Source organism: Crotalus tigris, unplaced genomic scaffold (genome assembly GCF_016545835.1).
Source record: "Crotalus tigris isolate CLP2741 ecotype Arizona unplaced genomic scaffold, ASM1654583v1 scf7180000024167.7108832, whole genome shotgun sequence".
In the NCBI taxonomy this organism is placed as follows: domain Eukaryota; kingdom Metazoa; phylum Chordata; class Lepidosauria; order Squamata; family Viperidae; genus Crotalus; species Crotalus tigris.
The window spans coordinates 5842650-5869814 of NW_024100417.1; the positions used below are offsets into that span (position 1 = coordinate 5842650).

Sequence of the window (27165 nt, forward strand, 5' to 3'; positions counted from 1 at the left end):
CCAACAATCAGCCCAAGAATCCTGGAAAGGCATCACTTTTGATTGGGGGGGGCTAGTGATGGGTATCTTTGGTAAATCTATGAGTGCCTCACTAATTACACCCTTCTAAACTGATACTTTCTTGCTTCATTCTATTATATGAAGGTTCTACTGATCTTATGCCTTTGCTCCAGTTCCTCATTTCTCTGTTCAGCAAATTAAAATGTTTAGTGTGAAGAAAAGATGTTTTCTTGTCCAACCAACTTTCTTTATTAACTGTTTAGATCATCCTAACATGAGCCAGAATTAGCAATTTGACTGTGATCTTTTCAAAAGAAGCAAATTTGCATTATATTCATAAAAATATTAGAACAATTGTGCACCAGTTCTAGATGATATGTAGTAAAAGGTTCTTCAACATTTGATTTCAGTGATGTTCAACCCATGAACATTGTCAATAAACTTTGTGTAAAATAACCTTTTAGAAATCAGAGATCTGGTATGTCTGTTTCTTTTGTTACATCAATTATAAAACTAGATTTCCATTAACTTACAGATGTAATCATATTTCTCAGTCCATAGGAAAACTGAAACAATATTTGTTGAAGATCTTACCTGTTGATATTTTTTTAAATGCCATTAGTTTAATTTTTTTAGTGTCTATGATAATTGTTTCACATGTTTATATTCCCTCTTTCATTTATGAATCTCAAAACAATAAATATAGAATTTCCAGCAAATCTTCCATCCAGAAATTAAACTAAATTTCATCAGATTTAGAGCAGGTGCAATTTGTTCCCTGGGTGAAGATTTAATAACAGATTCCCTCTTCAAAAACCTGTTCAATGGAGGGGATATTGTAGGAGAAGGGGTGGCAGAACCTGGGGGCAGAGTTCAAAGAGGGATCAGTCTAGATTTCCTATGTAGCCACGAGCAGACTAAGTCCAACACCTCCCCTCCTTGAATTCTGTTGACCCTTATCTATTCTGTTGACCAAGTTGATTCCTGGGCATAGGCCATAAATCAGTTTAATTGTACCTTCACATGTGGATTTCGTGTTTCACACCTGACAGATATTGGTTCATCCAAAATCCTGATTTATGTACTTTCCAAATCCTGTATGTATCTACTCTATATAGAAAGTTACAATTTTTAGTTACAATTTTCAAGAATATACTGAAAGCCTTACAGGTTTTGTAAGAAAGAACTGTGAATCATGTCATTTAATCACACTGAATTGGGTTGGTTCTCCAGTGTCAACATATATTATCTACAGAACAAAAGGTGTACTAAACATCATTTATAAATATTTAATTCCACAATTGAACTTTGTGAAAAAAGGATAACTCTTCATTATCATACCTGCGTCTTTTGAAATATTACTATTTATTGTGGCACTTTTATAATAGAAGGAAGTAGTGTACATGAGAGGGCAAAGGATATAATTTTGTGTGCTTTGCAAAAGAAACTAATGAAAAGACTGAGTTTTCACAGCTCATGCTTTGTAGTAGGATGTGACTTGTATTTAGGATATTATTTGCATGCATGTGCCAGTACGGTTAATGCAATTCCTAAGAAAAATAAGCTTATATTTCAACCTATCATAATTTAGGAAAAAAATGAGTATTTTTTCTAATTAATATAATATGTGGTTATACATTTTTTAAAACAATAGTGTTTCTTAATAAAAATTAATTGAATTAAACATAAGGTAATAAAATAGGAAAGAATGAAAAAAATCATATACATTTTTCTAAAAATTGCATAGTGCAGAGTAATTGAATACTAATAATTCTTGTTTAATGGTACAATTGTTGCACATAAAAAATGCTGATGAAATAGATTGGTAGCGATAGTTACATCCTTTGGTCCATCTGCCCTGCCTCTCTTTTCTACATCTGGTTGTAACCTTTCTGACATTCAGCACATCCCTGCCCTGCTTTGTTTTGACTCCTGACAAGCCTTTCAATTTGCTATTTTCTTTGAAGAGCTGAGAAGTCATCAGTAGCCTCACTCCTGCTCTTCCCTCTGAAAGTATTGAGCATTGGTATTGAGTTTCAGCCCTGGTGGACATGAATGGGGCACACCATTGATCCAGAGGGCTCAAGTTCAACTGGCAGCCTGTGTGACCCTATTCCTGAGTGAGTTGTTGCTGTCTCAGCTTACAGTAGTTTTTCCTTCATTGTACAGAAAAACAGGCATGATCTCTGGTTGTTTCAAGGGAATACGTGCATCAGTGTGGACTGTTAATTGCATCAGGAATAGAGAGACAGGTGTTACAGCATTCCTATCTATTCAAGTAGAACAAGCAATATTTGAATCCATTTTTTTCTGGGAAGAAACTGTATATCCTGCTGTTAGTGTGTGTTGGTATGTTATACAGGGAGATGCAGATGTAACTTGATTTAGATCCAATACATTTTCCTGGCTGTGTCATGTGATAAGTGTGTATACTGTCCATACTGTATATAGGAACTGGATTGAGTATTCTCCAGTACAGGAGATGGAGAATCCACCAATGGGTTTTTCTCTGTCTGCCTGCTCTTGAGACCAAGTAGCCAAACTTGACACGCCCCCTCTTGCTAGGAGACCCAGTCTTGATTTGGTCTCAAGCTCTTGAAGACGTGTCAGGTTTGGCTCTCGGAGCATAATAGCAGATTAGAAATCCATTAGTGAATTCTCCTTACTAATACCTTCTAACACTTCAGGTCAGTAATTGAAGCTTGGGAACTTCTCCCTCCTCTTCCCCTGCAGCGCTGGGATCAGCGCTGCCTCAAATCGGACGATTTGAGGCTTGGAAGATAGGGGGGGCAGCTGCAGCTTCCCCATTTTTCCTTCCCCAGGGCTCTAGGGAAATCTTTTCAGCCATCCTCCCTTCGTCAGCTCTCCCTGAGCACTCCAATTCCCCTCCGGAGGCCTCTCAAGTCCTCTGGAGCCGTCCCAAACAGCCGCGGCCACCATTTTTGCTGCCGCTAAAAGCAATGATCGCAGGCAACTCGCCTTTTTTCGCCTTTTTTCGCCGATCCTGCACAGCACCTGGTACTGCTGCTATGGCCCCTCAATCTTCCCAAGTCCTCCGGAGCTGTTCCAATTTTGGCGGCCGCTAAAAGCAACTAGGTTCAGACACCGACCTAGGAGCTCACTCCCAATACAAATTGCAGGCGGCTCGCCATTTTTACCGATCCAGCACAGTGCCTGGCGCTGCTGCTACAGCCCCCTCACATACTAGCAACTTGCCTTTGAGGCATCCGGACATCGTCCACCTCGGTCTGATAGCAGGCGCCATTTTGTTTGATGCCCAAGGCAATGGAGGCCCTAATGGAGCTCCCTGTCGTTGCCTTGGACTCGGAGGCTTGATTAATTCCATCACTCCCTCTGGTCTAGGTTCCAGGCTACAATGAGAACCCTGAATAGCCCAGAAACTCCCCTGGAATTTACCGTGGCCGCCATTTTGGGCGCGCCACGTGGTTCTTCCAGTAGGTCGCACAAACGCCTGCCACAGTGGCTGCAGCCCCAGTAACTCACCAGGCCGAAGTTCAGGGGATTTCAATCATCCTTACATAGTTACAACCACGCCCAATACACTCAGGCCACCATTTCAATCCTCAGTCGCCATTTTGCGCTTTCACCATTCCCTTGCCAGGCCTTCCTTTCAGGACTCTGCGCCCTTCATAGGGGCCTCTGGTGCACCTTGACTGACCACCTAAGGCCTCTGGGCAGAGCCCAGAGCGGGTTCCAACCATGCCTTCGGCCTTGTTTTCACAGCTGTGACCTACTTCCCAGAGAGACCTATTACTTGGTCAGGTGGTCGGGAGCAGTCCTCATTACTTGCTCCAACTACTCTTCCCGCCAACCGCTTGCCTGCCAGAGCTCCCCCTCAGGTTTCCTGAAATAGCTCGAACCAGGATGGAGGACTCCATGGTACCTCAACCCATGAGCGTATCCCCATCCTCAACTCACGGCCAATGCAAAACCTCCAACCAGGAGGCAGCAGGCAAGCTCAAAAACAAGGCGAAGGCCACCCTCAAGAAGCCTTCCAAGTTGGCAGAGAAGCAGGCCAGCCATAGGCACCAGGCTCTGGAGAAGGAGTTCTCCAGAGCGCAGAAACCGGCAAGGAATGAGAGGGATCAATTGGTGGCCCCGGAATTCGATCTCCCTTTGGGTCCTTCCACTTCAGCTCAAGGCGTGTGGTCCTTGGCAGACAACTCCATCACTCTGGCAGCCCAGCACACAGCCACCAACCCACCGTCATTTTCTTCAGCCCCTGAGGCCACCTTCACTCCAACGGCTGCCGGTCTCAGGGGGCCAGAACTAGGAGATATATTCTCCGACGACCGCTTTGAGGCCCTGCTCTCCAAAGTTGTGGACCAGACACTCACGGAAAGGTCTTACCACCCGCCCGGGCAGGAGGCCTCTACATCGGCCATTCCTCTTTCTGCCCCTCCAATGAGGATTCCCCTGTTTCAGGAACCTTCATCTCCTGACCACTCCTCAATCAGTTGCTATTCATCCCCCACGGGAGGTGACCAGCCGGAATTTAATTGATCAGAGGAGGAAGAGCTTCCCCCGGATCCCTCTCCATCTGGAGGCCTGTTTAACCCGGCTTTGTTTCTCCCCTTGCTTTGCAAGGCCACTATTATGGTTAACATAGGGTCTGATCAGTTCCCTCAGCCACAAGCCACATCAAGGTGAGTCCGAACCCGGTTTTCTTTGAAACCGTGGCGACCCAGCACCATGTTCCCTGCCCCTCCATATTCCTCACCGGGATCAAGAAACAATGGGTGTCCCCGTCTTTCTCCCCCTCCATTGGCGGAACGGACAAAAAACTATTTAGCACCTCCAAACACCTCACTGAGGCATTGGAGGTACCAAAGGTAGACGAAGCCTGGACCCCTCTGGTATCCCAGACAGTGGTCTCCAGAGACATGGCTGAGGCACTTAAGGTGGAGGACAGGAAATGGGACCTGACCTTCCGCAAGACCCATCAATCAGCCGCGTTGGTCCTGCGCAGACTTGAGACACAACATCAATTGCCTGGAACACAGGGCCATTCACTTAGCTCTCCATCAATTCCACCACCGGATCAAAGGACGTCATGTGTTGGTCCTTACGGACAATGTGGCATTCAAGGCCCACGTGAACCGACAGGGAGGCACCAGGTCCAGGTCCCTCATGTCCGAGGCCCAGTTGCTGGGGCCCTGGGCAGAGACCAACCTGGCCTCCCTCAGGACCGAGCATATCTCAGGGGACAAGAACTGGCAGGCAGACTTTCTGAATCGAGCCACGATAGATCCCTCGGAATGGGGATTACATCCGGATCTTTTCTCAGAGATAACCTAAAGGTTCGGCCAACCGGTCCTCGACCTGTTCGCGTCGTCGAGCAATGCCCAATTCCCCAGGCTCTTCTCCCACTATTACCTCCCAGGGGCGGAGAGGATGGACGCCCTGAGAACTCCATAGCCGGAGGGCCTACTTTATGCCTTCCCTCCCCTCCTGCTCATTCCGGCGACCATACGCAATCTGCTCCAGGAGCGGGCGGAAGTAGTCTTTGTGGCCCCGTACTGGTCGTGGAGACCTTGGTTTGCCAACTTAATGAATCTCTCCCTCTCTCCTCCATGGCAGATTCCCCCACATTGCGTGTCCCTACAACAGGGGGTCCTCCAACACCCGGACCCTTAGTGACTACAGTTAGCCGTATGGTGCTTGAGCACCGCATCATGACATAGGAACTGCTCTCGCCACGGGCAATCACTTTGATTCAGGCTGCCTGTAGACCCGCAACCAATCGCATTTACAATTCCACCTGGAAAAACGTTTGCCATTGGTGTGGAAGGCGGCAACTGGATGTCTACAAATTGACCATTCCTCAGATTGTAGACTACCGTCTCGACGGTTTGGATAGGGGCCTGGCCCCTGCAACCATTCGTAGGCAGGTGGCAGCCCTATCAACGTTGCTGTCTTGCCATTGGTGTGGAAGGTGGCAACTGGATGTCTACAAATTGACCATTCCTCAGATTGTAGACTACCTTCTCGACGGTTTGGATAGGGGCCTGTCCCCTGCGACCATTCGTAGGCAGGTGGCAGCCCTATCAACGTTGCTGTCTTGCGTGAATTTAGTTCCTCTAGCTCAGTGATGGCGAACCTTTTAGAGACCAAGTGCCCAAGCTGCAACCCAAAACCCATTTATGTATCGTTGGATGCCGGGTGAGTGTGGCCCATTGGGTGGGCATTTTTGTGGTGGTAACAGCAGACTGGGTGGGACTAAAAAGTTCAATCAATCAATTCCAACTTTGCAAGATCTTTTTTTTCCCGCGAGAAGTTGAAATTGACTGATTGATTGAACCTTTTTTTTTGTACACGGCAGTGGAGGCCTAAAATGAAAAGGTTTTATAAAACCCAACTAAAGGCCTAGGACTGGGGCGACGGCGCACGTGCCCACAGAGAGGGCTCTGAGTGCCGCCTCTGGCACCCGTGCCATAGGTTCACCACCACTGCTCTAGCTCACCATCCTAGAATACGCGCATTCCTTAAGGGCGCATCCAACACTAGACCCCCTGTGGTACACCGGTACCCCTCTTGGGAGTTACCTCGTGTGCTTCGCGCACTCACCAAACCACCCTTTGAGCCCATTAATACTGTGCCGTTACGGGCCTTATCTCTCAAGGTCGCGTTTCTGATCACCATCACGTCTGCCAGATGTATTTCCAAGCTGGCTGCCCTTTCGATCAGGAACGATCTTTGCATCTTCCACAAGGACTGGGTGGTCCTTTGGTTGGTTCCACCTTTGTGTCCAAGATCAACTTGCTCTTTCACAGGACTCAGGAAGTCATCTTGCCTAATTTTTGCCCCGATCCTTCTCATGACCTGGCACACACTGGATGTCCGCAGGGCTTTGCGGTGCTACATCAAGTGCATGACACCTTTTTGAAGGTCTGAGGCCCTCTTTGTTTCCTTCTGCCCGGCTTCCCTGGGGCAGAAGATGTCTGCTTCCACCATAGGCAGATGGATTAGGGCCTGCATCGCAGAGGCATACCAGTCCTCTTCCCTGCCGACTCCATGTCATGTCACAGCCCATTCCACTCGCAGCGCTGCGACATCTGCGGCATGGGCCACTCAGGCGTCCATCGAGGAGATTTGCAGGGCTGCAACATGGTCTTTTCCCTCCCCATCTGTACGCCATTATAGAATTGACCGCTTCGCTTCTGCGGATGCCTCCTTTGGTAGGAGGGTCCTCCAGCAGGTGGTTTCCGGGGAGGTAGAGCTGGCCTTATCTGTTTCCCACCCACTGGGACAGTGAGGGTTTGGTATGTCCCATTGGTGGATTCTCCATCTCCTGTACTGGAGAAGGGGCGTTGTCTTACCGGAATGCCTTTTCTCAGTACGGAGATGGAGAATCCACACCCACCCTTAGGTCAGTCAGGCCGTTATTAGGGGTTAGAGAGCCAATACCTCGTCTTAGCATCAGCCACTTTCACCCTCGTCAAGACTGGATCTCCTAGTAAGAGGGGGCGTGTCAAATTTGGCTACTTGGTCTCAAGAGCAGACAGACAGAGAAAACCCATTGGTGGATTCTCCATCTCTGTACTGAGAAAAGGCGTTCAGGTAAGACAACGCCCCTTCTGCACCATTACAATTGGAGCAGGAGGCTGGATTAGCGTCTTGGATAAACTATACTTCCTTTATTAGTAGTACTTTTCATCCATCACTGGCACAAAGCAACGGCTGCATAAAATTTGCGTTTCTGACTCATGTTCTTATTCTACATCCATTGTACAATACAATCACATATTACAGGTAGTCCTCAATTTACAATCATTTGTTTAGTGACAGTTTGATGTTACAATAGTACAGAAAAAAGTGAGTTACAGCCAGTACTTATACTTATGACTGTCACAGACTCCCCATGGTCATATAGTAAATTTCAGACATTTGGCAACCAGCATGCGTTTACGACAATTGCAGTGTCCCAGGGTCATGTGATCTTTGTGACCTTTCCTATCCGCCTTCCAACAAGCAAAGTCAATGGGGAAGGTCAGATTTGCTTAATGACTGCATGATTCACGTAACAACTGCAGTTATTCACTTACCTGTGGCGAAAAAGATCATAAAATCAGGCGGGACTTATTTAACAACCACCTTGCTTAGCAGTGGAAATCCAGGTCCCAATTGTGGTTGTAAGTTAGGACTACCTGTAAACGTTTCCCCTCCAATAGTTGCCCTGCTATGGTTCATTTTCTTCTGGGAACACATTGCAAGGGAAAAGCCATGGTCCAGGTAGAACTTGTAGCTACACATTCTTGTAGCTTTGTAATGTATAGTTTTGTTCTTCAGAATTTTTAAATTGTTTTGCTCTTTTTATAGGATTATTAATCATTTAGTCAGATATTTAAAATTAATGTATAACATACACTTTCTAATCATGTGACTTATTTTTTTTCTTCTTGTTTGTAGCAATATGTTTCTGACGCTTGTTTTTGTAAGAAAAAATTAAGAAATACAAAAATAAGATAAATTATTCTATCCTATTCAGAATCTATCCCAGAAAATTCCATATACATTTCCACGATCTGTATTGACTCGGTTATCTTTATCATTATCTAAACAAGTAATGCAAAAAAATAAAAATTAGGTGAAGTGTAATTACAGAAGCACCCAATTTTTTGGTGTGGGGTGTTAACTCCCATTTACAGCATTGGTAAATGTTTTTGTCATAAGAGGACTTTTTGGAGCTTGTACATTTACTTTTCTTAGGAATGTTTCACTCTTAATATTTGAAAGGGAAGGCAATTACAGTAATTAGATGATTAACAATTAGTAGATGTCTGAAGTAGGATGAAAGTCAAGAAATAATTACCTTGAAGAAATATATTTTTCATTACGTAGTTACCATGTGATGGCATTTTCCCTCCCCAATTAGAATTGTCATGCAGTACTGACTATAAAATAGTGGTTAAGTATAAGCTGTGTGCCAACAAATCCCTGGTGCTCTGTCATTAGTTTATGAGGTTCAGAGGGAAGTTATCTCTTAGCTTCAGCTTTCCCTTTGCAATAGCAATATTGCCCTATTTTATTAAATAATCATGTAGAAATTACTGTGGGAATATATACAGATTTTGGATAGCATATGTTATACTATGTTGCATTTACAACCAATATAAAGGAAGCCACAAATTCTCCTGCTTTTTCTCCTGTTACACAGCTTCAGAATTTTCTGCTATCATATCTGATACTGGCTGAAAAAAGATAACTGACTGTAAATTAACAAAAATGAAATATCAGTAAATACTAACAAAGATGGCCTGGTCTGGGCATACAACAATACTAAAGGAATTGTTAAAACTATTGAGAGATGTCTGTAATTGATACACTGAGATTCTCTATTGAGGTTTCATTTTACCCATCTGGATGTGGAATTTTAGCCAGAGTAAACACTTGGATATTCTTTTATATATGACAGGGGACTGAATAGCTTTCCATTCACCAAGAGCCATGTCCACTGCACTCATTATGTCTAGGCCCTTTTCTCTTGGGCCTGTTTGGTTCATGTTTCTGAGAGAGTGCACTAGTAGCATTGATAGGATTTGCAGCTGACTTGGAAAGATCCAAGCATGTGCTTTAAAGAGGAAGGAAAAAGCACAGATTTATTAAGCTAGAGCACATCTTCAAATTGGATTATCTCAAATTTTCAGAAGCAACACAGCATTGATTGGCTGGCCTGGAGTGGGAGAGGCTATGCAGAGACACGCCAGAGTGTGTGCAATTGGATCTCTTCCATTAGACTGATCAATAACTGCTGCCCAAGTGTGATGGTGGTGGTGTGGAGTGGTGTTACAAAACTGAATAAATATAGATGTGAGAGCTGAGAAATTGCATTACAACCAGAAGATCCAAGCCCAACACATATAACCCTTTCACCTTAACACCCAGACTGGGAACCTTAAGTCATTCAGGAGTAGGGACATGCTACTTACTGAAGAAACCAAAGATTAAAAAGTGTTCTGTGCTATTTGGTCAGTACAAAATTTAAAAGTAGATGTTATGATGTTAATCATTTCTTATTATGCCTTCTGTGACTATACTTTGTTATGCAAAAATTGGGTCTAGATGGAATTGGAATTTTGGAAAGATAACATAGGCAGCTCAACACAACATGGCTAGAGGTCAAGTGGAGTGTTCTGCATGTGATTGTGTGGTAACAACAGCTAGTCATAAAATAGCTGTTTTGCAGAAAGATATAAAGGTAATTTTTAAAAGAAAAGCAACTTACTCAAACATTAGAATATATCATAGACATATTGTTTGGTCTCCCAAACAACCCCACTCCTCTGAATTCATCATTCTTTTTCTCCACAAAGTTATTTCTTTCTGTTGCTAAATCATTTTCCTCAAATCCATCCTGGATTATTTCTCTAGCATCTTGTTACTAAATTAAGTCCAGGTACCTGGGTTTACACAGCATTAAACCATAAGTAATCACATTAGCCATCACATTGTAACCAAATGGTTATTGAGCCCAGTCGCAGACTTTCTGTCTGAAATTTCACCACAGTATCAGTTGTCTTTCTTTGAGACTGTAGTGTAGTGTCTCTGATCTTATCAAGTAATAGGGTGCCTTCACTACTTTAATGAATTTTTGGCAGGTGACTTTTGCTCTTTCTTAAACAGTATTCCCGGCCTAGTGGGGCCCAAAGATATGCTGGTTACTGAAAACAACAAGGTGAGTTCAATGTTTTGCCCCTTTTTGGACATTATTGTTAATGCACCCATGGTTTACTCAGTTAAACCATGTGCTAGGACAAAATATGAATAGAGATTTTTGTCAGCAAATACTAAATAATTAAATATTTTTAAAATCTAAACAAAATTTTAAAAAATTGCCTTGTGGCGAGATAGGCAGCAAATAAATTTAATAAATAAAAATTTTAAAAAATTGGAAATGAAGTGGGGCTATCTATCTATCTTGTGAAAGGGTAGTGCCACGGTTAGAATGGTACTGCCCTCAAGATACATCATTCCAACTAAAGAAAGTATTGATTTCTGGTATTATGAGGACTGATTGCTTACACCATTTGTCATGCTGCTTTATAAGTAGCAGGCTATAATATCAAAATACTTAGTAACGATACCAAGTGCCTATGGAAAAATGGGCATGGTTTAAGGAGGTCACATGAGTTATATGCCTTTATTCCCATGCTTACCAAGGTCTGTATTCATGGGCATTATTGGAAAGTGAGGTATAGGTTAAGTTTGACAGATTAATGATTCCTCTTCCATATCTCAATAATGTAATAATACTATTCCTGTGTACATCTGCTACAAATTTCTTCCTTGCATTTTATGACCTAAACCAGTTTTGCTGAGGCAGCCATATTGAACCCCATCTAATTAGTGTACATTTAACATCTTGTTTTGCTTGGACCAGACAACACATCAGTAACCTATTGACCTTTCTGTTCAGTTGAGAAGCCCTTCGCAGCTGGGAACTCTTGGAATGCATCCTGCTAGACTTTTTTTTCCTCCTTTTGTAGTGAGTCTAGATAAGTTTTGGATGAAGGTGCTGACTGGAGTGGCATTTGGGCTAGGAGATAGAATTTGTCTCTCTAAGCTATTTTCTGAATATGATTTAAAGTAATAAGTGAGGAAGAAGCCTGTAATAAAGTCAGCACTTTGCTTATTAAGGGGAAAAGACTGTGCTGGGCTAGAAATAACATTAATTAGACAGATATATGACAAGCTAGGAAGCTTTTCAGAGATGTGTGTGTGCAGGCATAGTGCTTTTAAGATGGATGAATGGGAAGATTAGTATTCAGATACTTGAGGGACAGGGGAGAGAAAGAGAAAAGGAAGAATTTGGGATGGAGCTTGCAACCTTATGGAAAAGTTATGGTTTTAAAAGTTCTAGATTTTCAAAATGATTAGATGTAGGTAGTTGATACTGATAACAGAAAAGCTAGTATCCTTAAGATTGACTTGATTGAAGCGGTTCTCATAAACATGTGATTGCTGATTGCTTCAGGAAAAGATACAGGTATTTGTTTGTGTTCTCAGGATACAGTAATTGACTACTTTCATTCTTCTCATAGTTAATTCCCTGTTTGCTTCCCTGTTACCTGTTTCCTTCTCTGCTCCAGTTAAAATATAGCTGCTGACTTTGGATGCGATTAGTAATAAAATTTTAACAAGGATCTTATGAGTGTCTTTCTGTTATTTTTATGAGATCATTTATGGGGGTAGAGATGTACCTTCAAATTCCTCTTCGCTAGAGGTTCCAAAGCATAGAAGCAGCATATGGTAAACCTTCTACATGCTATATTGCAGTGAAAAGCGAAGGACGTTCATGTGCCCAAGAGTCTAATTTACACCCTTAGACTTATTACTGCAATCTCCCTTTGTGTTAACTTCTAGTCATTTTCTGTTCTCCACTGTGCAAGGCTTTATTTCCTGTTACTTTAGCTACTTCTCATTCAGCCTTTGTTTCTATTGATTGAAGAGTGGATGGCTGTGATGAGACGTAACTGCCACCTACCTAGTATTCAATATGCCTTGTGGTTCTTCTTCACGTTAACAATGTTTAATTATTCAGAGCACTTCCACACTATCACCATTTCAACTCTCCAGTTCATTAAAAACTGCTTGAAAATAATCCACAATCATATTTTCTGCTACCAAACTTACAGCATTGAGAATACAGAGCAAAAATCACTACATTGCCTTAAGGTCTTTTCATCCTGGCTCCAGAAAATTTTAAAAGAAAGTTGGGCAGCTGGGGGACAGGGGAAGGATAACTAAAACCCCAGTAACCTGGTGCTTTGCACATTAGGTATATCCTACAGGGAAGAATCTAGCATTCTTGACAATCTCAGTTTGCTTTATTGCTAGGGATACTAAGAAGGAAATGTAGAGGTATCAGGCCACCATCTTCTTACAACTGTACAACTGAAATTCAGGAAAAAGGAGGAGGAGTAAGGTAAGACTCCTCTAATGAGGAAGTGGCTTGCTTCCAAGTGCCACAAAACTTAGGATTTTCTAGATGAAAACTGACTTCCTCTTACACTACAGCTGAACTAGAAGTAAATGGCTAAAGAGAGATGACAATACATTGTTACAGAAACCGGAATGTAACTTGGGAGAAGAACAAACATTTTATGTGCTGTATATCCATAATTTTTAAATATGAACAATAACTCCAGTAAAAAAAAAAAAGAATCTAATATTGGAGCATTCAAGGGTCTTTCTATAGATTGCTTGATAAGCACCACTGAGAAAGTCCACAGAGCTTATTTTGATGTTGGGAATCATTTTGTTTTTCTTTTTTGAAATTGATCCATATTGTTCATGATCTTGTTTTACTTAAGGTTCGTGGGATTGTATGCCAAGAAACCCATTTCTTGTCAGGGAGATAAGCTATATGTGCAGTAGCTGACGCTTCTTGGTGTTCATCAGGCAGACTGCTATATGTCTGATAGAAGCCATATAAAGTATAAGAATTCAGTGGGAGCAAAGAGACCATTACATAAGATGACTTGGGCTTCATGCATAGCTGTAAGCCACAGAGGAGCTTGCTTAGTGTAGTGTAATATATTTGTGAATGCTTATAATATATTCAATACAACTTGATTAAACAGCTCACAGTTTAGAACAGTTATTTTATCAGTATATCTGCAGTACCTAGGACAGCTCATAAAATCTCACAGATATATCTCTGAGAAAAGCTGAAACTTAACGTTAGCCTCAGTTCTATTCCTCAACTAAAGTTGATTGGAATTTAAAGGGCATGCTTTGTTGGAACCCCGTAGGTTAAAAATATTAAGAGCAATAATTGTTGATGAACGGCAGGAAATATGCTCTGGGGGCAGCCCAGCTAGATTTGTACTAGTCTTATTTCCTTTCGCTTTGACACAAAACACATTGCACCCCATTTTTCTTTCCCTGCTCTTCCTCTTTTCATTTTAGTATGGCTGCATATTAACATGTTCCATTCTAGGCAGGAGTTTATCCCTTAGAGCCCTTGAGACAAAGGAGAAAACTCATCACTTACAGTGGACCTTACCTGAGATGTGGGGCAGCTGTTAAGAAAGTAGACAGAGGGAGGTATGGCTCTGCGTGTGCCATAGAACATATGATTCAGCCTCATTTTGCTGCTCTATGAGGAGGTCAAGAAGGCAAAGTTTCTAGAGAGGTGAATTATCAGAGGGAGTGGTAACAGTGGGTCAGGCAGTTCCAAGCAGGGGGTAATAGAGTTAAGGTACAGAATCTTGTGGGGAGCCCAGCATTAAGGCAATGAATAGAATTTAATCTGCCCTAAGCAAGGTAGTAGGGCCTTTAATATTATGTCAGGCACATAGCCTATGCTGGCGAGCTATCCTTCATAGAAGCTAATGCCACTTGGATAATTGAATTAGCTCCTCTTTTGAAAGGAAAAGTATGGGGTTGGCAGCTGGGCATTCATGCCTTGCAGCTGCAAAAGGAATGAGCAGTGGACTGCAAATTCAATCAGGTGAACAGGAGGAAGGACGCAGGTGTTCCCCTCACTTCAATCCAACTCCCTTCCCCAATCTAGTAGACTTCATTTGAGTCTAGTAGGTTGCAATAGCAAAGACACATCCCATTTCCTATTTCAAGAAGAAGACAACGACTTCATTTCCCCCAAAATTCATAAGGTCTTCACTTTCTATTTCTCTAATTAATTAGGAAATCCTTGTTTATTTTATTTCCAAGATGGTTATTTGGCTCAAGTATAAATGTTTCATCCTGATTATCAGGAAAGAAAATCTAAACCACTCTGATTTAAATCCAATACAGTATGAAAATGTGAGTAACCTAGCTACTAGTTATATTAGTACCTCCATGTTGTTTGCAGGCTTTAAGCAAAGAGCTGAAATGAATCTGTTGCTATCAGGTTTGATTTAATAGAGAGGAACATAACAGGTAGATGAACAGTAAACCTGTGGAAGTTCTCCATAGATCTTTTCATTGCTTAACAACTGGGCAAAATTTCAGGAGTTTTCAGTCAAAAGTGAAAAGAAAGTTTATTTGATCCTATGAGAAAGACCAACTTATGTCTGTTTTTACCCCATTTTCAGCAGTTTTTGTATATTTCTTTTTAGTATTTCAACTTAGGCTTACCCAAAATTCTTAAAAAGTTATTTCATGAACAATACAAATTTCATTTGGAAGGCAATACAGTGAAGGAGTTACAAGTAGCAATTTACTTACTATAATTTGCAGGTACAAAATTATAGCATCAGGAATTTTAAATGCAGTAGAACGCGCCACCTTACTGAAAAGTCACTTGACCAATTGATGGTTTTAACACATTACCATACATGTATTATATAAAAACAGTGTGTAAGCTGTGTATGACAAGCATACACGTGCTTTTTTCATATCTATACTTAGTGCTGGGATGGATAACCTTTCATGGGGCCACGTGAAGCTCTTGGGTCAGTTTTAAACACATGTAGCAAGTAATCAGTTTAGTCTTAAGACATGAATGATCTTCCCTTCTCCAGCAATCTTAGCGGTAGGGAAGAAATGAGAAAGAAAAAGGGAAACAGCAAAAAGATTTAAAAAATGGATGATAGAAAGAAAGTATGTCTATTTCTTTGGTTTAATGAATCCAATGAAAATAACAAAAGTTGCATTCATCTTTCCTAGGCCGTGATACCTATACTGATCACCTTAAAACAGGGGTGTCAAACTGCTGGCCCGCGGGCCGGTTTCATCATACCGTAGCCGCACCCACCCCATTGCCAGCAATGGCAAAATAGTCCCGATACGTCTCATGACGTCACATGACTTCGCGAGTTTGACATGTCTGTCTTAAAAGATTTTTATAAAGGGAAAAAAGCACTCAAGGGCAAACTACCTACTTAACATAACATGCTATAGGGCCTTAAGTTGTTCATGAAAAATGGTAAGTGACACCTTGATTGTGGGAAAAAAATATTAGCCACCAATGCATTCCATGAGTGAAATAAATTGAACAAGATGTGATGGATGGGAACTTTGAAACTTTAGTTTCAAAAAGGAATAATCTAATCATTCTTTTGCAAAACAAAAGTACTGTTTGTCTACTAACTCAAGTTCAACTGATGCATATACTATATTCTGTAAATTTCAAATATATTTTTTAAAAATACAGATAAGCTATGTTCCAAAGCTAAGTTAAAGCACAGATTGGATGCATATCTAGTCAGTAAAAATCGCATTCTGTTCTGGTTGTGCTCTTATGGAGGGACTTAGTCTTTCTTATTTGCAGTTGAAATATTTTGAACATTTGTATCAGCTCAATGGATGCTTAGAGTTTTGCAAGCTGTAATCCAGTGATCTGAAGTGACAAGTAGATGCAGGTGTTTGAGGCTTGAGATGGAAAGAAGAAATAAAGGGTAAGTTTGGGGAAATCCTTCCTAAGGACTTGGGTTGAAATTGTGTTGACAGGCAAGAAGAGTTTTAGTCAGGAACATTGGCTAGGAAAATAAAATAGCTTAAATGCATTGCTTTTCTTTACATAGAGAAGAAGCAGACAACCTTTCTGAGAATTATACTTCAAAAATATTAATTTTTGTTTTGCTTATGTATCAGATACATCTCCAAGCTAAGTGGAATAATGGTGACAAGATAAAAGTAAGGTTAAAGAAGACAACAGTCACCTGTCACAGAATTGCTGCTCAGATTAGATTTTGTCACAATTCTGTAGAGTTTAAGAGGAATTGAACAATAGTAACTGGTTGCTTGAATTTATTATAATATGTTTTGTGGTAACACATGGCTCAAGCATTTGCTTTTCTATGTCCCAGATCAAAGGTAAGCAACCTTGGCTCTTTTATGACTCGTGGACTTCAACTCCCAGAATTCCTGAGCCAGCATGGCTCAGCTTGGAAACCTCTCCCTTTCCCCTCAGCGTGGCTGGCTCAGGAATTCTGGGAGTTGAAGTCCACGAATCATAAAAGAGCCAAGGTTGTCTACCCCTGTCCCAGATATTGAGTACTTTGAAAGTTCAGATTTTGACACTTTTATAGTATATCAGGGAGGCAATTAAATACAAAACGTGGCCATCAAGTTTCAAAATGCATTTAACTGTTCATTCTGGGTCTCCTTGAATGAACTAAACCCCAAATTATAGGATATTTATCTTATATCTACAACACATGATGTGTATATAGACTATTCCTCCTTCTATGCATTAATACTATTATAGATATGTATTCTTTTTTTGCGTTTTGTGTTGTCTTGATCAGCTTTTTAATTTTTTAAAAATAATCTCTTTCTTGCTCCATCTCTCTTCACTATCCAAAAATGATTAGAAAGAATTATTGCTATTAGGACGTCTTTCTTGGTGAAAGGAGAAAGTTGCCTCATTCATAATTTATACCCTCAATTACTATTAATAAAGAAATATTTCAGCAGGAGATCGCCTGGGAAAATTACACGTAACATTGCATTAACATTCTATTTGAACATTTTCATCACATTTGTTATAGAGTTAATAAGAGGGATATGCTCCCCTGACTTCTTCATGAAATTATGGGCTGCCTATGATAGTTTAATCTTTTAGACTTTATATAATATATTCACTTTGCTAATTGAGCCATCCAAGGAGCAGTTAGGAATGTACTTAAATGGGGAAGACAAAGTAATCAAGGCCATGACTTCCTGACTAAAGAATTCTCTTCCGGAGATGAGAAGTTGCTTGCATGAATCAGATGCACATATGCTTTCTGTTTCTCTTGATATTTTATATAGTTAGTTCATGTACTGCTCTGTCCAGATATTAGTCTGGGTTTAACCCTTGTTCAGATGAGTTTATCATTCAAGTTCAATACATATGAAGCTCTAGATCTGTAGTAGTAACAGCAGAAAATGGAATGCTATTTGTAGCTAAAACTGAAGCTATAAAAATAGATGATATGTTGGAGATAATATAAATATTTAGAACTGCCAGGTGAGTCCAGAATTAGGGTGTGCATCATTTGCTTCTGTGGGCAAGGATGTACACACGTTGATTTTGCAGAGACTTTTGAAATGCAGCTCTACTATCATTCACCATTGGCCAGGCTAGTAAGGGTTTATGAAAACTGAAGTTGAGTAATGTCTGGAAAACAGGCTTTGCAATTGCCACTCTGAGCACAAGACATCACTTTTATTACTCTGTCTAGTAGCAATTCAAATAATTTTTTCTTCAGCATTTTCTATTTCTTTTATGCTGCCTGAAAGTAACCCAAAGTAAGAAGAATTTTGTTGGAGTTGCATGAAATTATTTAATCTTCTTTGTTTCTGTCTAACTCTTCTCTGTTTCAACCATTCTCCAGTGGTTTGTCTAACCAGCCTCCTATTATCAATTCATGAAGCTTTTGAGACAAAATAATACTTTTTCAAATGTCACATTTAAACTTCTTGTCAATATATATTTTCTACTCAAGAGTAAGTAATGACTTAGTGAATTTGGAATTTAAATGTGTTGAAATGGACATTAGAAATTAATTAGCTTAACCAAGAAGATGATCAGTTAGGTAGTAATCATAGGAGATTCTTAGTCCATCAACAGAAGTGGTGGATATAGAATTCTTACAAAAATATATAAATAGACAAGACAATGTCATTCTGCTTCTTCCATTCCTATATACAAGCACTTACAGAATACTGAACAACAGAGTTGGAAGGGACCTTGGAGATAGAGCACCAATTAAGTTTGTAACCACTTTTATTCTTGCCAATTAGAAGCAAGAAAGACAAAGCAACTGAATAAAGCACTTAGTTTGTAAAATGTCATTGGTTGAAATTTGATCAGGATGGAACAGGAGTATAAACAGGAACGGCTTTGTAAACACAACTGCAGCTGGGATAAATTTAGCTAGTTGGGGCTGCGGACTCAGCACTACAGGACACAGTGTCAGGACATTCTTGCAAGGAGAGGAAACTGGATAAACAAACAAAGCTTGTCCCTTCACTTGTTCTCTTGATTGTAACCCAACATTTGTATTGTAATCCAAACAATTGTTCCTCACATTACAGAGATCAAGTATAAATTTAATGTAATTTTGCTCTTCGCCTTTACAATACTTTTTGAAATGATGATTTGCCATGAATCTATGTCATCACTACAGTAAATTACAGTTACTTTTCATGTCCTTTAGCTAATAACCAATTGAAGGAAAATTTTGAATGTTCTGGAACTAATAGTCTGCATACCACATTTGTATATTGTTTGCATATGGTTCCAAAACTGTCCTTTCCATGCAAGTACTTAATCCAACGTTCGTATTTATGCACAGAAGCTTTGAAGAAGACAAAGAGATAACTGTGTCTGCACCATTTGGTTACACTTTATAGGGATATTATCTTAAATATCAACCATTATTTTCCTATTATTATCTAGAAATGATAACTCATATGCTAAGTAATTATTGTTTTTTCAAATAGTTACCTCAAGTAGCATTCTTGCTTTGTAGGAATGATACTTTGAATCATAATCTTCATGACACTGCATTTTTGATTTCTTAATTTCTGATTCTCTGGATCACTTGCAACCATTGTAAAAGAAAACTTTAAAAGAAATATGCTTTCCAATCAGTTATATCAATTAATTTCAGCAGGACAGAACTGGCTTGTCCTAGAGAAGGTCATCTGATGTTCATCCCTCATAATCACAGTGATGCTCACATTCACCTTTTCAAGCCATGTATACATATACCTATGTATTGGCAGAGAGATTTGCATAACCAAAGCATGTGACACATGTTTGATATAAAATTCAATGACATGTGACATTTGATAAAGGTCATTTCTCCCCCAAGAATTCATAACTGTGCCCCAGCCAAATAATCTTCAAGGTCATTGTCTTTTCAATAAAGATATTGATCCATCTTAAAGGTATGAAAAGCAGAATAGGGATTACATGTAACATAAAAGATTTAAGAAGGAGGTTATGGGGTAATTTCTCATTTTTAGGAGAGTTTATCATTAACATGATGGCAAGTGCAGTGGCTACATAAGAGGAAGTAAGTAGCTGAAAACAAGTCAAATCTGTACAGACCAGATACAGCCATTCAATGAATGAGACAAAAAATAGAAATAGAATATGCTGGCAAGGTTTTGAAAATTCTGTTGCAAAAATCAGTATCTAAACATACTAGCAATTTCAATAAGATTTCTTATTGCTGATGCATGCTAGGTAATTGAAAAAGCTAAAGAATTGCCAAAAATAAATCAATATGTGTTTCATTGATTATAGAAAGACCTTCAGTTAATGTCAACTATGTCAAGCTTTGAAATGTCCTTAGAAAAATTAGAATCCCAGAATATCTTACTGTCCTCCTACAAAATCTATACAAAGGTCAGGAAGCCATAGTCCAGATAGGATGTAGTGAAACAGACTGGGTCCAGGTAGGTGAGGTGTGACACAAGTTGCATACGCTCCAGTTATTTATTCAGTTTATATGTTGAATATGTATCAAGAAAAGCTAGATTGGAGGCACAGTTTAAGTTAGTGAAAGAAACAGTACTATACAAGTGACTCTATTCTGATAGCTGAAAATACAAACGATCTGCAAGCTCTAGTAATGGAAATTAAAAAGCACAGTGAAAAAAGGAATAAGTTTAAATATAAAGAAGACCAAACTCATGACCACAAGTATAGCAACCATACTTAGAATTGGCAATGAAGACACTGAAAATGTGTATAGCCTCTGCCTTTATTTATCAACAATAAAGAAAACAGCTGTCAAGAAGTACTTAGTATACTAACACTTGGTAAACTATACTAATGCTTGGTAAACTAGTGGTGAAGGTCTTGGAAAAAAATATGTGGTCTCTACCTACAAAATCAGAATCATGCAGACAATGCTGTGATTCTTTATGGAAGAATCATTAGGCAAAAACCCAACTCTCCTGAGAAGTCTCGAATGCTGAAAAAAGGGGAAAGAAAGGAAAAAAGATGACAAGCAGCAAAGGCAATAGATACACTACTGAAAGATCTGAAGGACCAAGTTGAGGATAGATCATCCTTGATCAAGTCTATCTGTGTGGTCACTAAGAGTCAACACTAATTTAATGATTCATCATCATCATCATGGCTTATGAAACAATACAGAGCCAAAGGGAGTTTCATAATCAAATTCACTGAAATGTTGATTTCACTGCAAAAGAACTGGAAGTGGGGGTATGAAGTAGTATATAATATCTCGTCTCCAACTGCAATCCAGAGATAAACATACATGAAATATTGCCATCATTTGAATGTCATCATTAAAAAACAAGTGACATAAGTAGACTGTTTACTATTCATATTATTATATTCAGAGATTTAGTTTAATAAATCCTTAATATCCCAAGAAAGTTTGGTGTTCTTTTAAGTGAACTAATTGATTGATTGTGTTCTATCACATCATTGTTGACTCTTAGTGATCACATAGATTTTCTCCATCATGATCTGTTCCTAACTTGATCCTTTAGATCTTCCAATGGTGCATTAATTGCCACTGTAACTAAGTCTATCCACTTCCCTGCTGGTTGTCCTCTTCTTCTGTTTCCTTCCATTAAGAAAACTATTCATATATTAATTTATAGTAATATAGCAACAGTGTATCAAACTAGCAACACCGTACCTTATGCCTGTACAGTGAATTCTCTATGTTAAGGAAAGGAAGTTTACAATATGATTACCAACAGCATTAATCTGTTGGATGCTTTTAATTCAGAATTAAGCAGATGGGACTTACAAACATCTTTTTCAGGGCTACGTGGTCTGAATGAAACAACTGCCTTTGGAAATAATTCAGATATACCAGTTGGATTATGTTAGGACAAGGTTTAGGCATATCACAAAATAATTGGTGATTTTAGATTACTTCTAATCTTGAGACATGAGACATTTTCCTATTATAAGTCATGCTATCTGAATAATCTTCAATCCTGTCTTTGGCTTGTTTTTCTTTACACAGTAATGTAGTAGCTTTGTGTGACAAATTCATATTTGTAAAGCTTGGTGCAGAAGGACTGCAATTGAAATTGCAAATTTGCAATTCATTGAAAGCATCTCACTGAAGCCCAAACTACACTGAGCAAAGCTCACTTCTACTGAGGTGGTTTTTCCAAACAGAAAAAACCGTGGTGGATAGAGTTCCTTCATTGCTGTCTAAACTGCTGTGAGTTATGGTTTTCTCCAGCCTTTAATTATACAGTCAGCCCCAATTGCCTCTTCCTAACAAGGCTGACAGGCCAATCTCTCAAGAGCCCTTAATGTGTTATCATCTCTTGCTGGGTGACCTCATATTTCTAACTGCTCCAAGCAGGGAGGGAGGGAGGAAGGAAAAGTGTCATCGTCTCTTTCCCCATCTCCTGTAAGCCCACATCCCCAGGCTCATCTGTTCAGGCAAAGATCAGCCCATCCATCACTTCCCCGTTTGGGCTATTAGATGATTAAAGGCATTTTTTATAATATTTGGATGAGTTTTCAAAGCTTCTTGAAAGTGTCTGATTAATACTCATTTAACCCCTTCCTGATCAGGATGTAGATCAGCAAGTTAGAAAGTTATGCATGGACAAGACTGCAAGATGCATTTGCTTTTTGAAGGATCTTGTTCCACTGGTTCATACCCAGCATTTTGACAAGGTGTGATTCATGATCCTGAGGCACCTGCAGGAAACAGTTCTTCCTAGTGGTTTGTGAGGTTTTAACGGTTCTGGGGGAACAGGAAATGGGACCTTGGTTTGTTATGCAACAGGCTGTGCACATGTATAGTATAGTATCTGGAAATGATTCCTAAGTTGCTCTTAACAGCAGTGGGCCTGTATGGATAGGAATTCTGTGACCCAACAAGAATATCAGCCATTGATGGGAGCATCATGGAATGTTGGCATGTTAGCTTCATCAGTATGTTTGTCTGTATTGTACTAGACCCATCTATAGAAGAACATAAGAACCCCATTAACCTAGACTTTCTCTCTTTCAATTGTATAAACCTAGCAAACTATATCTTCTATAGGCAGGTTTTGGCCACTGCTCAGCACCTGAATCATATCTCTTTCAGGTTTGATTTGTTTTGCTTGGTTTAGTCTGAACTACTATAAATCATTCATTTCTTCAATTAGTATCCTAATAGCACTTACAACTAAATGCATTATTTCTAAAGGCAAAGCTGGTAAATTAGGCCAGCTCAGATTTTTTGTATGTTAATTAATGAATTAATGAATTATGGATATTTATATACTGCCCACTTCCTAAGACTCTAGGCAGTTTATAGTAATAAATGCCAAAAAGATAAATTAACCACAATCCAAAACAAAGAAACCAATTGGTTAAAGAAACAAATTCTTCTCAAGCCAAAACAACAACAAAATTCACATAAAAATGGTAGCCCAGAATCAACTCCCCCCTCCAATCTCATAAAACAATGTTAAAAAATCATGACTCTCATATTCATGTTTAAACAAAACAGCCTTAACAGTCATGTAGAAGTTCAATGCTGGAATAATGTATTTTGAAAATTGCTGCAAATGTATTGAGATTTGTTTTTACAATTATAGAGAAAGAGAATATTTAAAATATTCCATTCTCATTTATAACTAATGTTATTGACAATTAATGTAATTTTTGCAAGTTAAATAAAGATTTTACTTCCAGGTCCCAGTTACTACACTGGATAAACTTTTTAAGAGGTTAGCTGTAAATTAATCAGTACTTTTTGTTTTTATTTATTTAGGATAGGATGAAGTGGTTTAAATAGAATATTCAGATTTAGATTACTTTTTAAAGTTAAGGACATGTAGCTGGTCTATCACATGTGCCAAATTATTGTCTCTTCCTCCTTTATATTATTTAAGGAAACAGCACCATTTTGCAACTGAAGAAACAATGGAGAATGCTAGTATTAATCATACAAAATATAGATAGTTAATGTAACATTGAAGGATGTGAAATTTTCAATTAAAACATTAATGTATTAATTTGATTGATCAGGAGAATTCTGTTGAATGACATGTCAGAAGCTGAAAGACAGGAAGGTTAGAGAGGGGATGGTAAAAGCATGGAAATAGGCAAAAAAGACTAATTGTCCCTGTCTGTTAGAACTTCCCAAGGTTCTATTTGATTTTGTAGACTGTTTCCAAAATTTTCTTTGTAGTGATCAAGCTGGGAGGTCAATTTTTATACTGAATTGCAAACATGAGTTGTATGTGAACAAACAACATTAACTAAGGCACTTTGCAAGAGATGTTTCAGTAATTAAAAAATTCTGAGAAACAAAATATGAACTTGATTCATAAACATGTCTGATCTTATAAGAGGGTGACTAGCTGATTAATAGCTGTTGCTCTGGAAAGGAATAAAGACATGCTGATATAGTGGGTTAAAGCAGTGGTTCTCAACCTTTTCTTCAACACATACCCCTTTAAATACCTTCTGTGGCCACGGACCATCAAGATTTAACACAAGATTTAAATCCTAACATTTCTTCAAGCCTTTGCGGACCCCCTGCGATGACATTGCACACACACCTCCAAGGTCTGTACAGCACAGGTTAAGAACTACTGGGTTAAAGCATTGGACTTACACTTGGAGACACAAGTTCAGATCCACTTTCAGCCACGGAAGTTCACTGAATGCTTTTGAGCCAGTCATTTGCAGACCAACCTGCCCTATCTTGTGGAAGAAAATGGGAGGAGGATGTGGATAATTTTCCTTGGGTTCCTGGACAGAAGAAAGTATATAAAGCAAATAAATAAATAGAGTCTCAAGCTGCCTACATATGAAAATGTGATGCCCATTTGGTGAGATGGTTTAACAGCATTTAGCTTTCTTTAAATAGATTCTACAGTAAAATATTACAGTGCTTTGGGAATAACATAGAAAAGTTACATTGATGTGTGCAAAGGTGTGAAAGTAACATCTGTCCACAGTTCCTTAAAATAATTAGGTCTTCTGTGGGATTGTGGGGCCAGTAGTTTTAGAGTTGTATACAGGTGCTGTATTCATGCTTCTGCATGTTTCTGAAATACTGTGCAGCCTTATTCTACAGTTCAATTTATATAAAACTTGTACATTATTTCTACATTCCTCTTTCTTAATCTCATTATACTTATGTGGTTCCTTGTGAGAAAATATTAGGTATCAGGATCTATAAAAACAGTCTGTATACAGCAGTTCTTTTTATATGTTCTTTATAAGATTAAAGCTGCAGCTTTGGATATCTAATCCCATGGTACTGTAGTAACTATATTTGGAAAATCTCTACTGCTAAATATTACTTGCTCAGCTATAGGAGTTAGTTGATTAATGGTCTTCCTTCTGATGGTGATTGTCATATCTCATAATCTCAATTTCTTGTCAATTAATTGCCAGATAGAAGCGACAGCCAAGGAGGGCCACCAGTGTCTGCGGGGGCCAGCCAGCGCATGGCGTTAACTTTCCCCCTCTGTAAGTGTTTATTTATTTTTTTTATTACTGTTGTAGAATATTTTGGAAAAGCAGTAGAAGCATCATCAATTTGTGCAGATGATATTAGGACAATAATAAAAATATAGTCAAGGCATAAAAAGATACTAACAATACATTAAAAGTATCACTACTGAACTGTACTATAGTATTTGATTGAAAATTGCTGGGAACAAATCTGTCGTTGTTTTATCAAGGGCGTTTAATATTGTATCTGCTGTGTTTTAGGAAAAAAATTCATTATAAGCAGAAGTGAGTGAAAATCACTTAAAAATTGTCCTTAGAATACTAGATGAGAAATGAAAATGAAACAATCACTTTCGGGTTGGGTCAGGCAGATGTTTTATTCTGGATCTTACAGTAATCATTAGCGAATGCCAGTAAGAATATGTACCTGCTCTGCAAAGATTTTAGCCTATATCTCTACATTATGAATCCCTCTGTGAGCATTGTGCAGTATAGAATTAGAATTTTACTGTAATACCTGGTTTGTTAAAAACTATTTATAATTTTCAGGGGGAGGGAAAGGATACTTTCTATAGGGATTACTGGCATGGCATAGAAAAGCCTCTTCTTTTTTTTCCTGTTCCATATTTCCTTGCTTCTACTGCAAATTAACCTTTGTTGTTACTGGTCACACTAGGGAATTTTTTTTTATAAAAAAGCCAATGCAGATTTTAAAACTTCCAGATGTAAGTAGTTATTTTTTTTTTTTTTTTAAAAAAAGCAGGGAATGAGGATGGAGTGAAAATCTCCCAGCCTCTTTTGTGGCAACTGGAAGGAATTTTTAAAAAGGCCTTGTATGACAGAAACAGCTATCCTAGTCTATTTCATGCTTTGGCTCACAAACACAGGTCTGCTGACTGGGAGAAGAGATAACTGGATATTGCATATTACCAAAACACAGTTAAATCCTGCTTTGAAATGCATAATTTTCTTTTGGCCACCTGAAATTTTTTCAGCATTGTCTTGATAGTTAAAAATGCAATCTGATACTTTCACTGATACTCAATTTAAAATATTATCCATTCGGATAGCATAAAATTTGCTGTCACATCTACCAGTCTGAAACCTGTCTGTATTGCCTCTGCTTCCAGTTACTTCTGTCTCTTGACCTTCTTCCTTGGTAATGGCTAATATGCCCTACATTTTGTACATCTTGAGGCTGCCCTTGGATGTAGTTGAAATAAGGCAAAGTAGTACTATAATCCTGGTGCAAATAAGGATGACTGAAGGCTGTCTTGAATCTACAAAATTGGCATACTGTCTCCCCCTGAGGGAGCTGGCAAGAAACCAACATGCATCCAAAGTGCACCCACAATGCCCTCAAAGTTATTGTTCTCTTTACTGCTGACTCACATTATATATCAACAGTAAGAGATGTGATTGGCAGTTTGATTTGGAGTCTGGCTAATGTTAGCCACTTCATACAAGGCCATCACCAATTGGTGTGCTATACTTTTAGATGTGATGTTGATGGCATAAGCCAAGTAGGCAAACCATCACCTTTCAAAGTACTCATAACCACTCGAAAAATAACTTAAAAAGAGAACGAGCCCATTGTCAGACAAAACCAGAATGGATGGTGGGTGCAATGGTCAGAGACTGGAGGGAAGGAGGAGATTTAGGATCCCACTGACAGAGTCACTAGGCACTTTTCTGTAGCAAATTGCCTTCCCTTTTCTCATCAATGCACTCTACATTGTCTGCATGGAGAGACTCAAGCCATAATATAATGGAAAATATCATTTGAG

The 27165-nt window shown here is 39.3% G+C and overlaps 1 protein-coding gene across 1 annotated transcript in view; it reads left to right on the top strand.

Moving 5' to 3' along the window:
• The window catches only part of RNF220 (ring finger protein 220), a 128054-nt gene extending 101099 nt beyond the window's left edge, over positions 1-26955 (top strand). Inside the window, exons 3-4 of the mRNA XM_039323415.1 lie at positions 25319-25393; positions 26786-26955. Coding sequence (XP_039179349.1) covers positions 25319-25393; positions 26786-26955 — 245 coding nt within the window. The remainder of the gene's footprint in view (positions 1-25318; positions 25394-26785) is intronic.
• Positions 26956-27165: the final 210 nt, after the last annotated feature.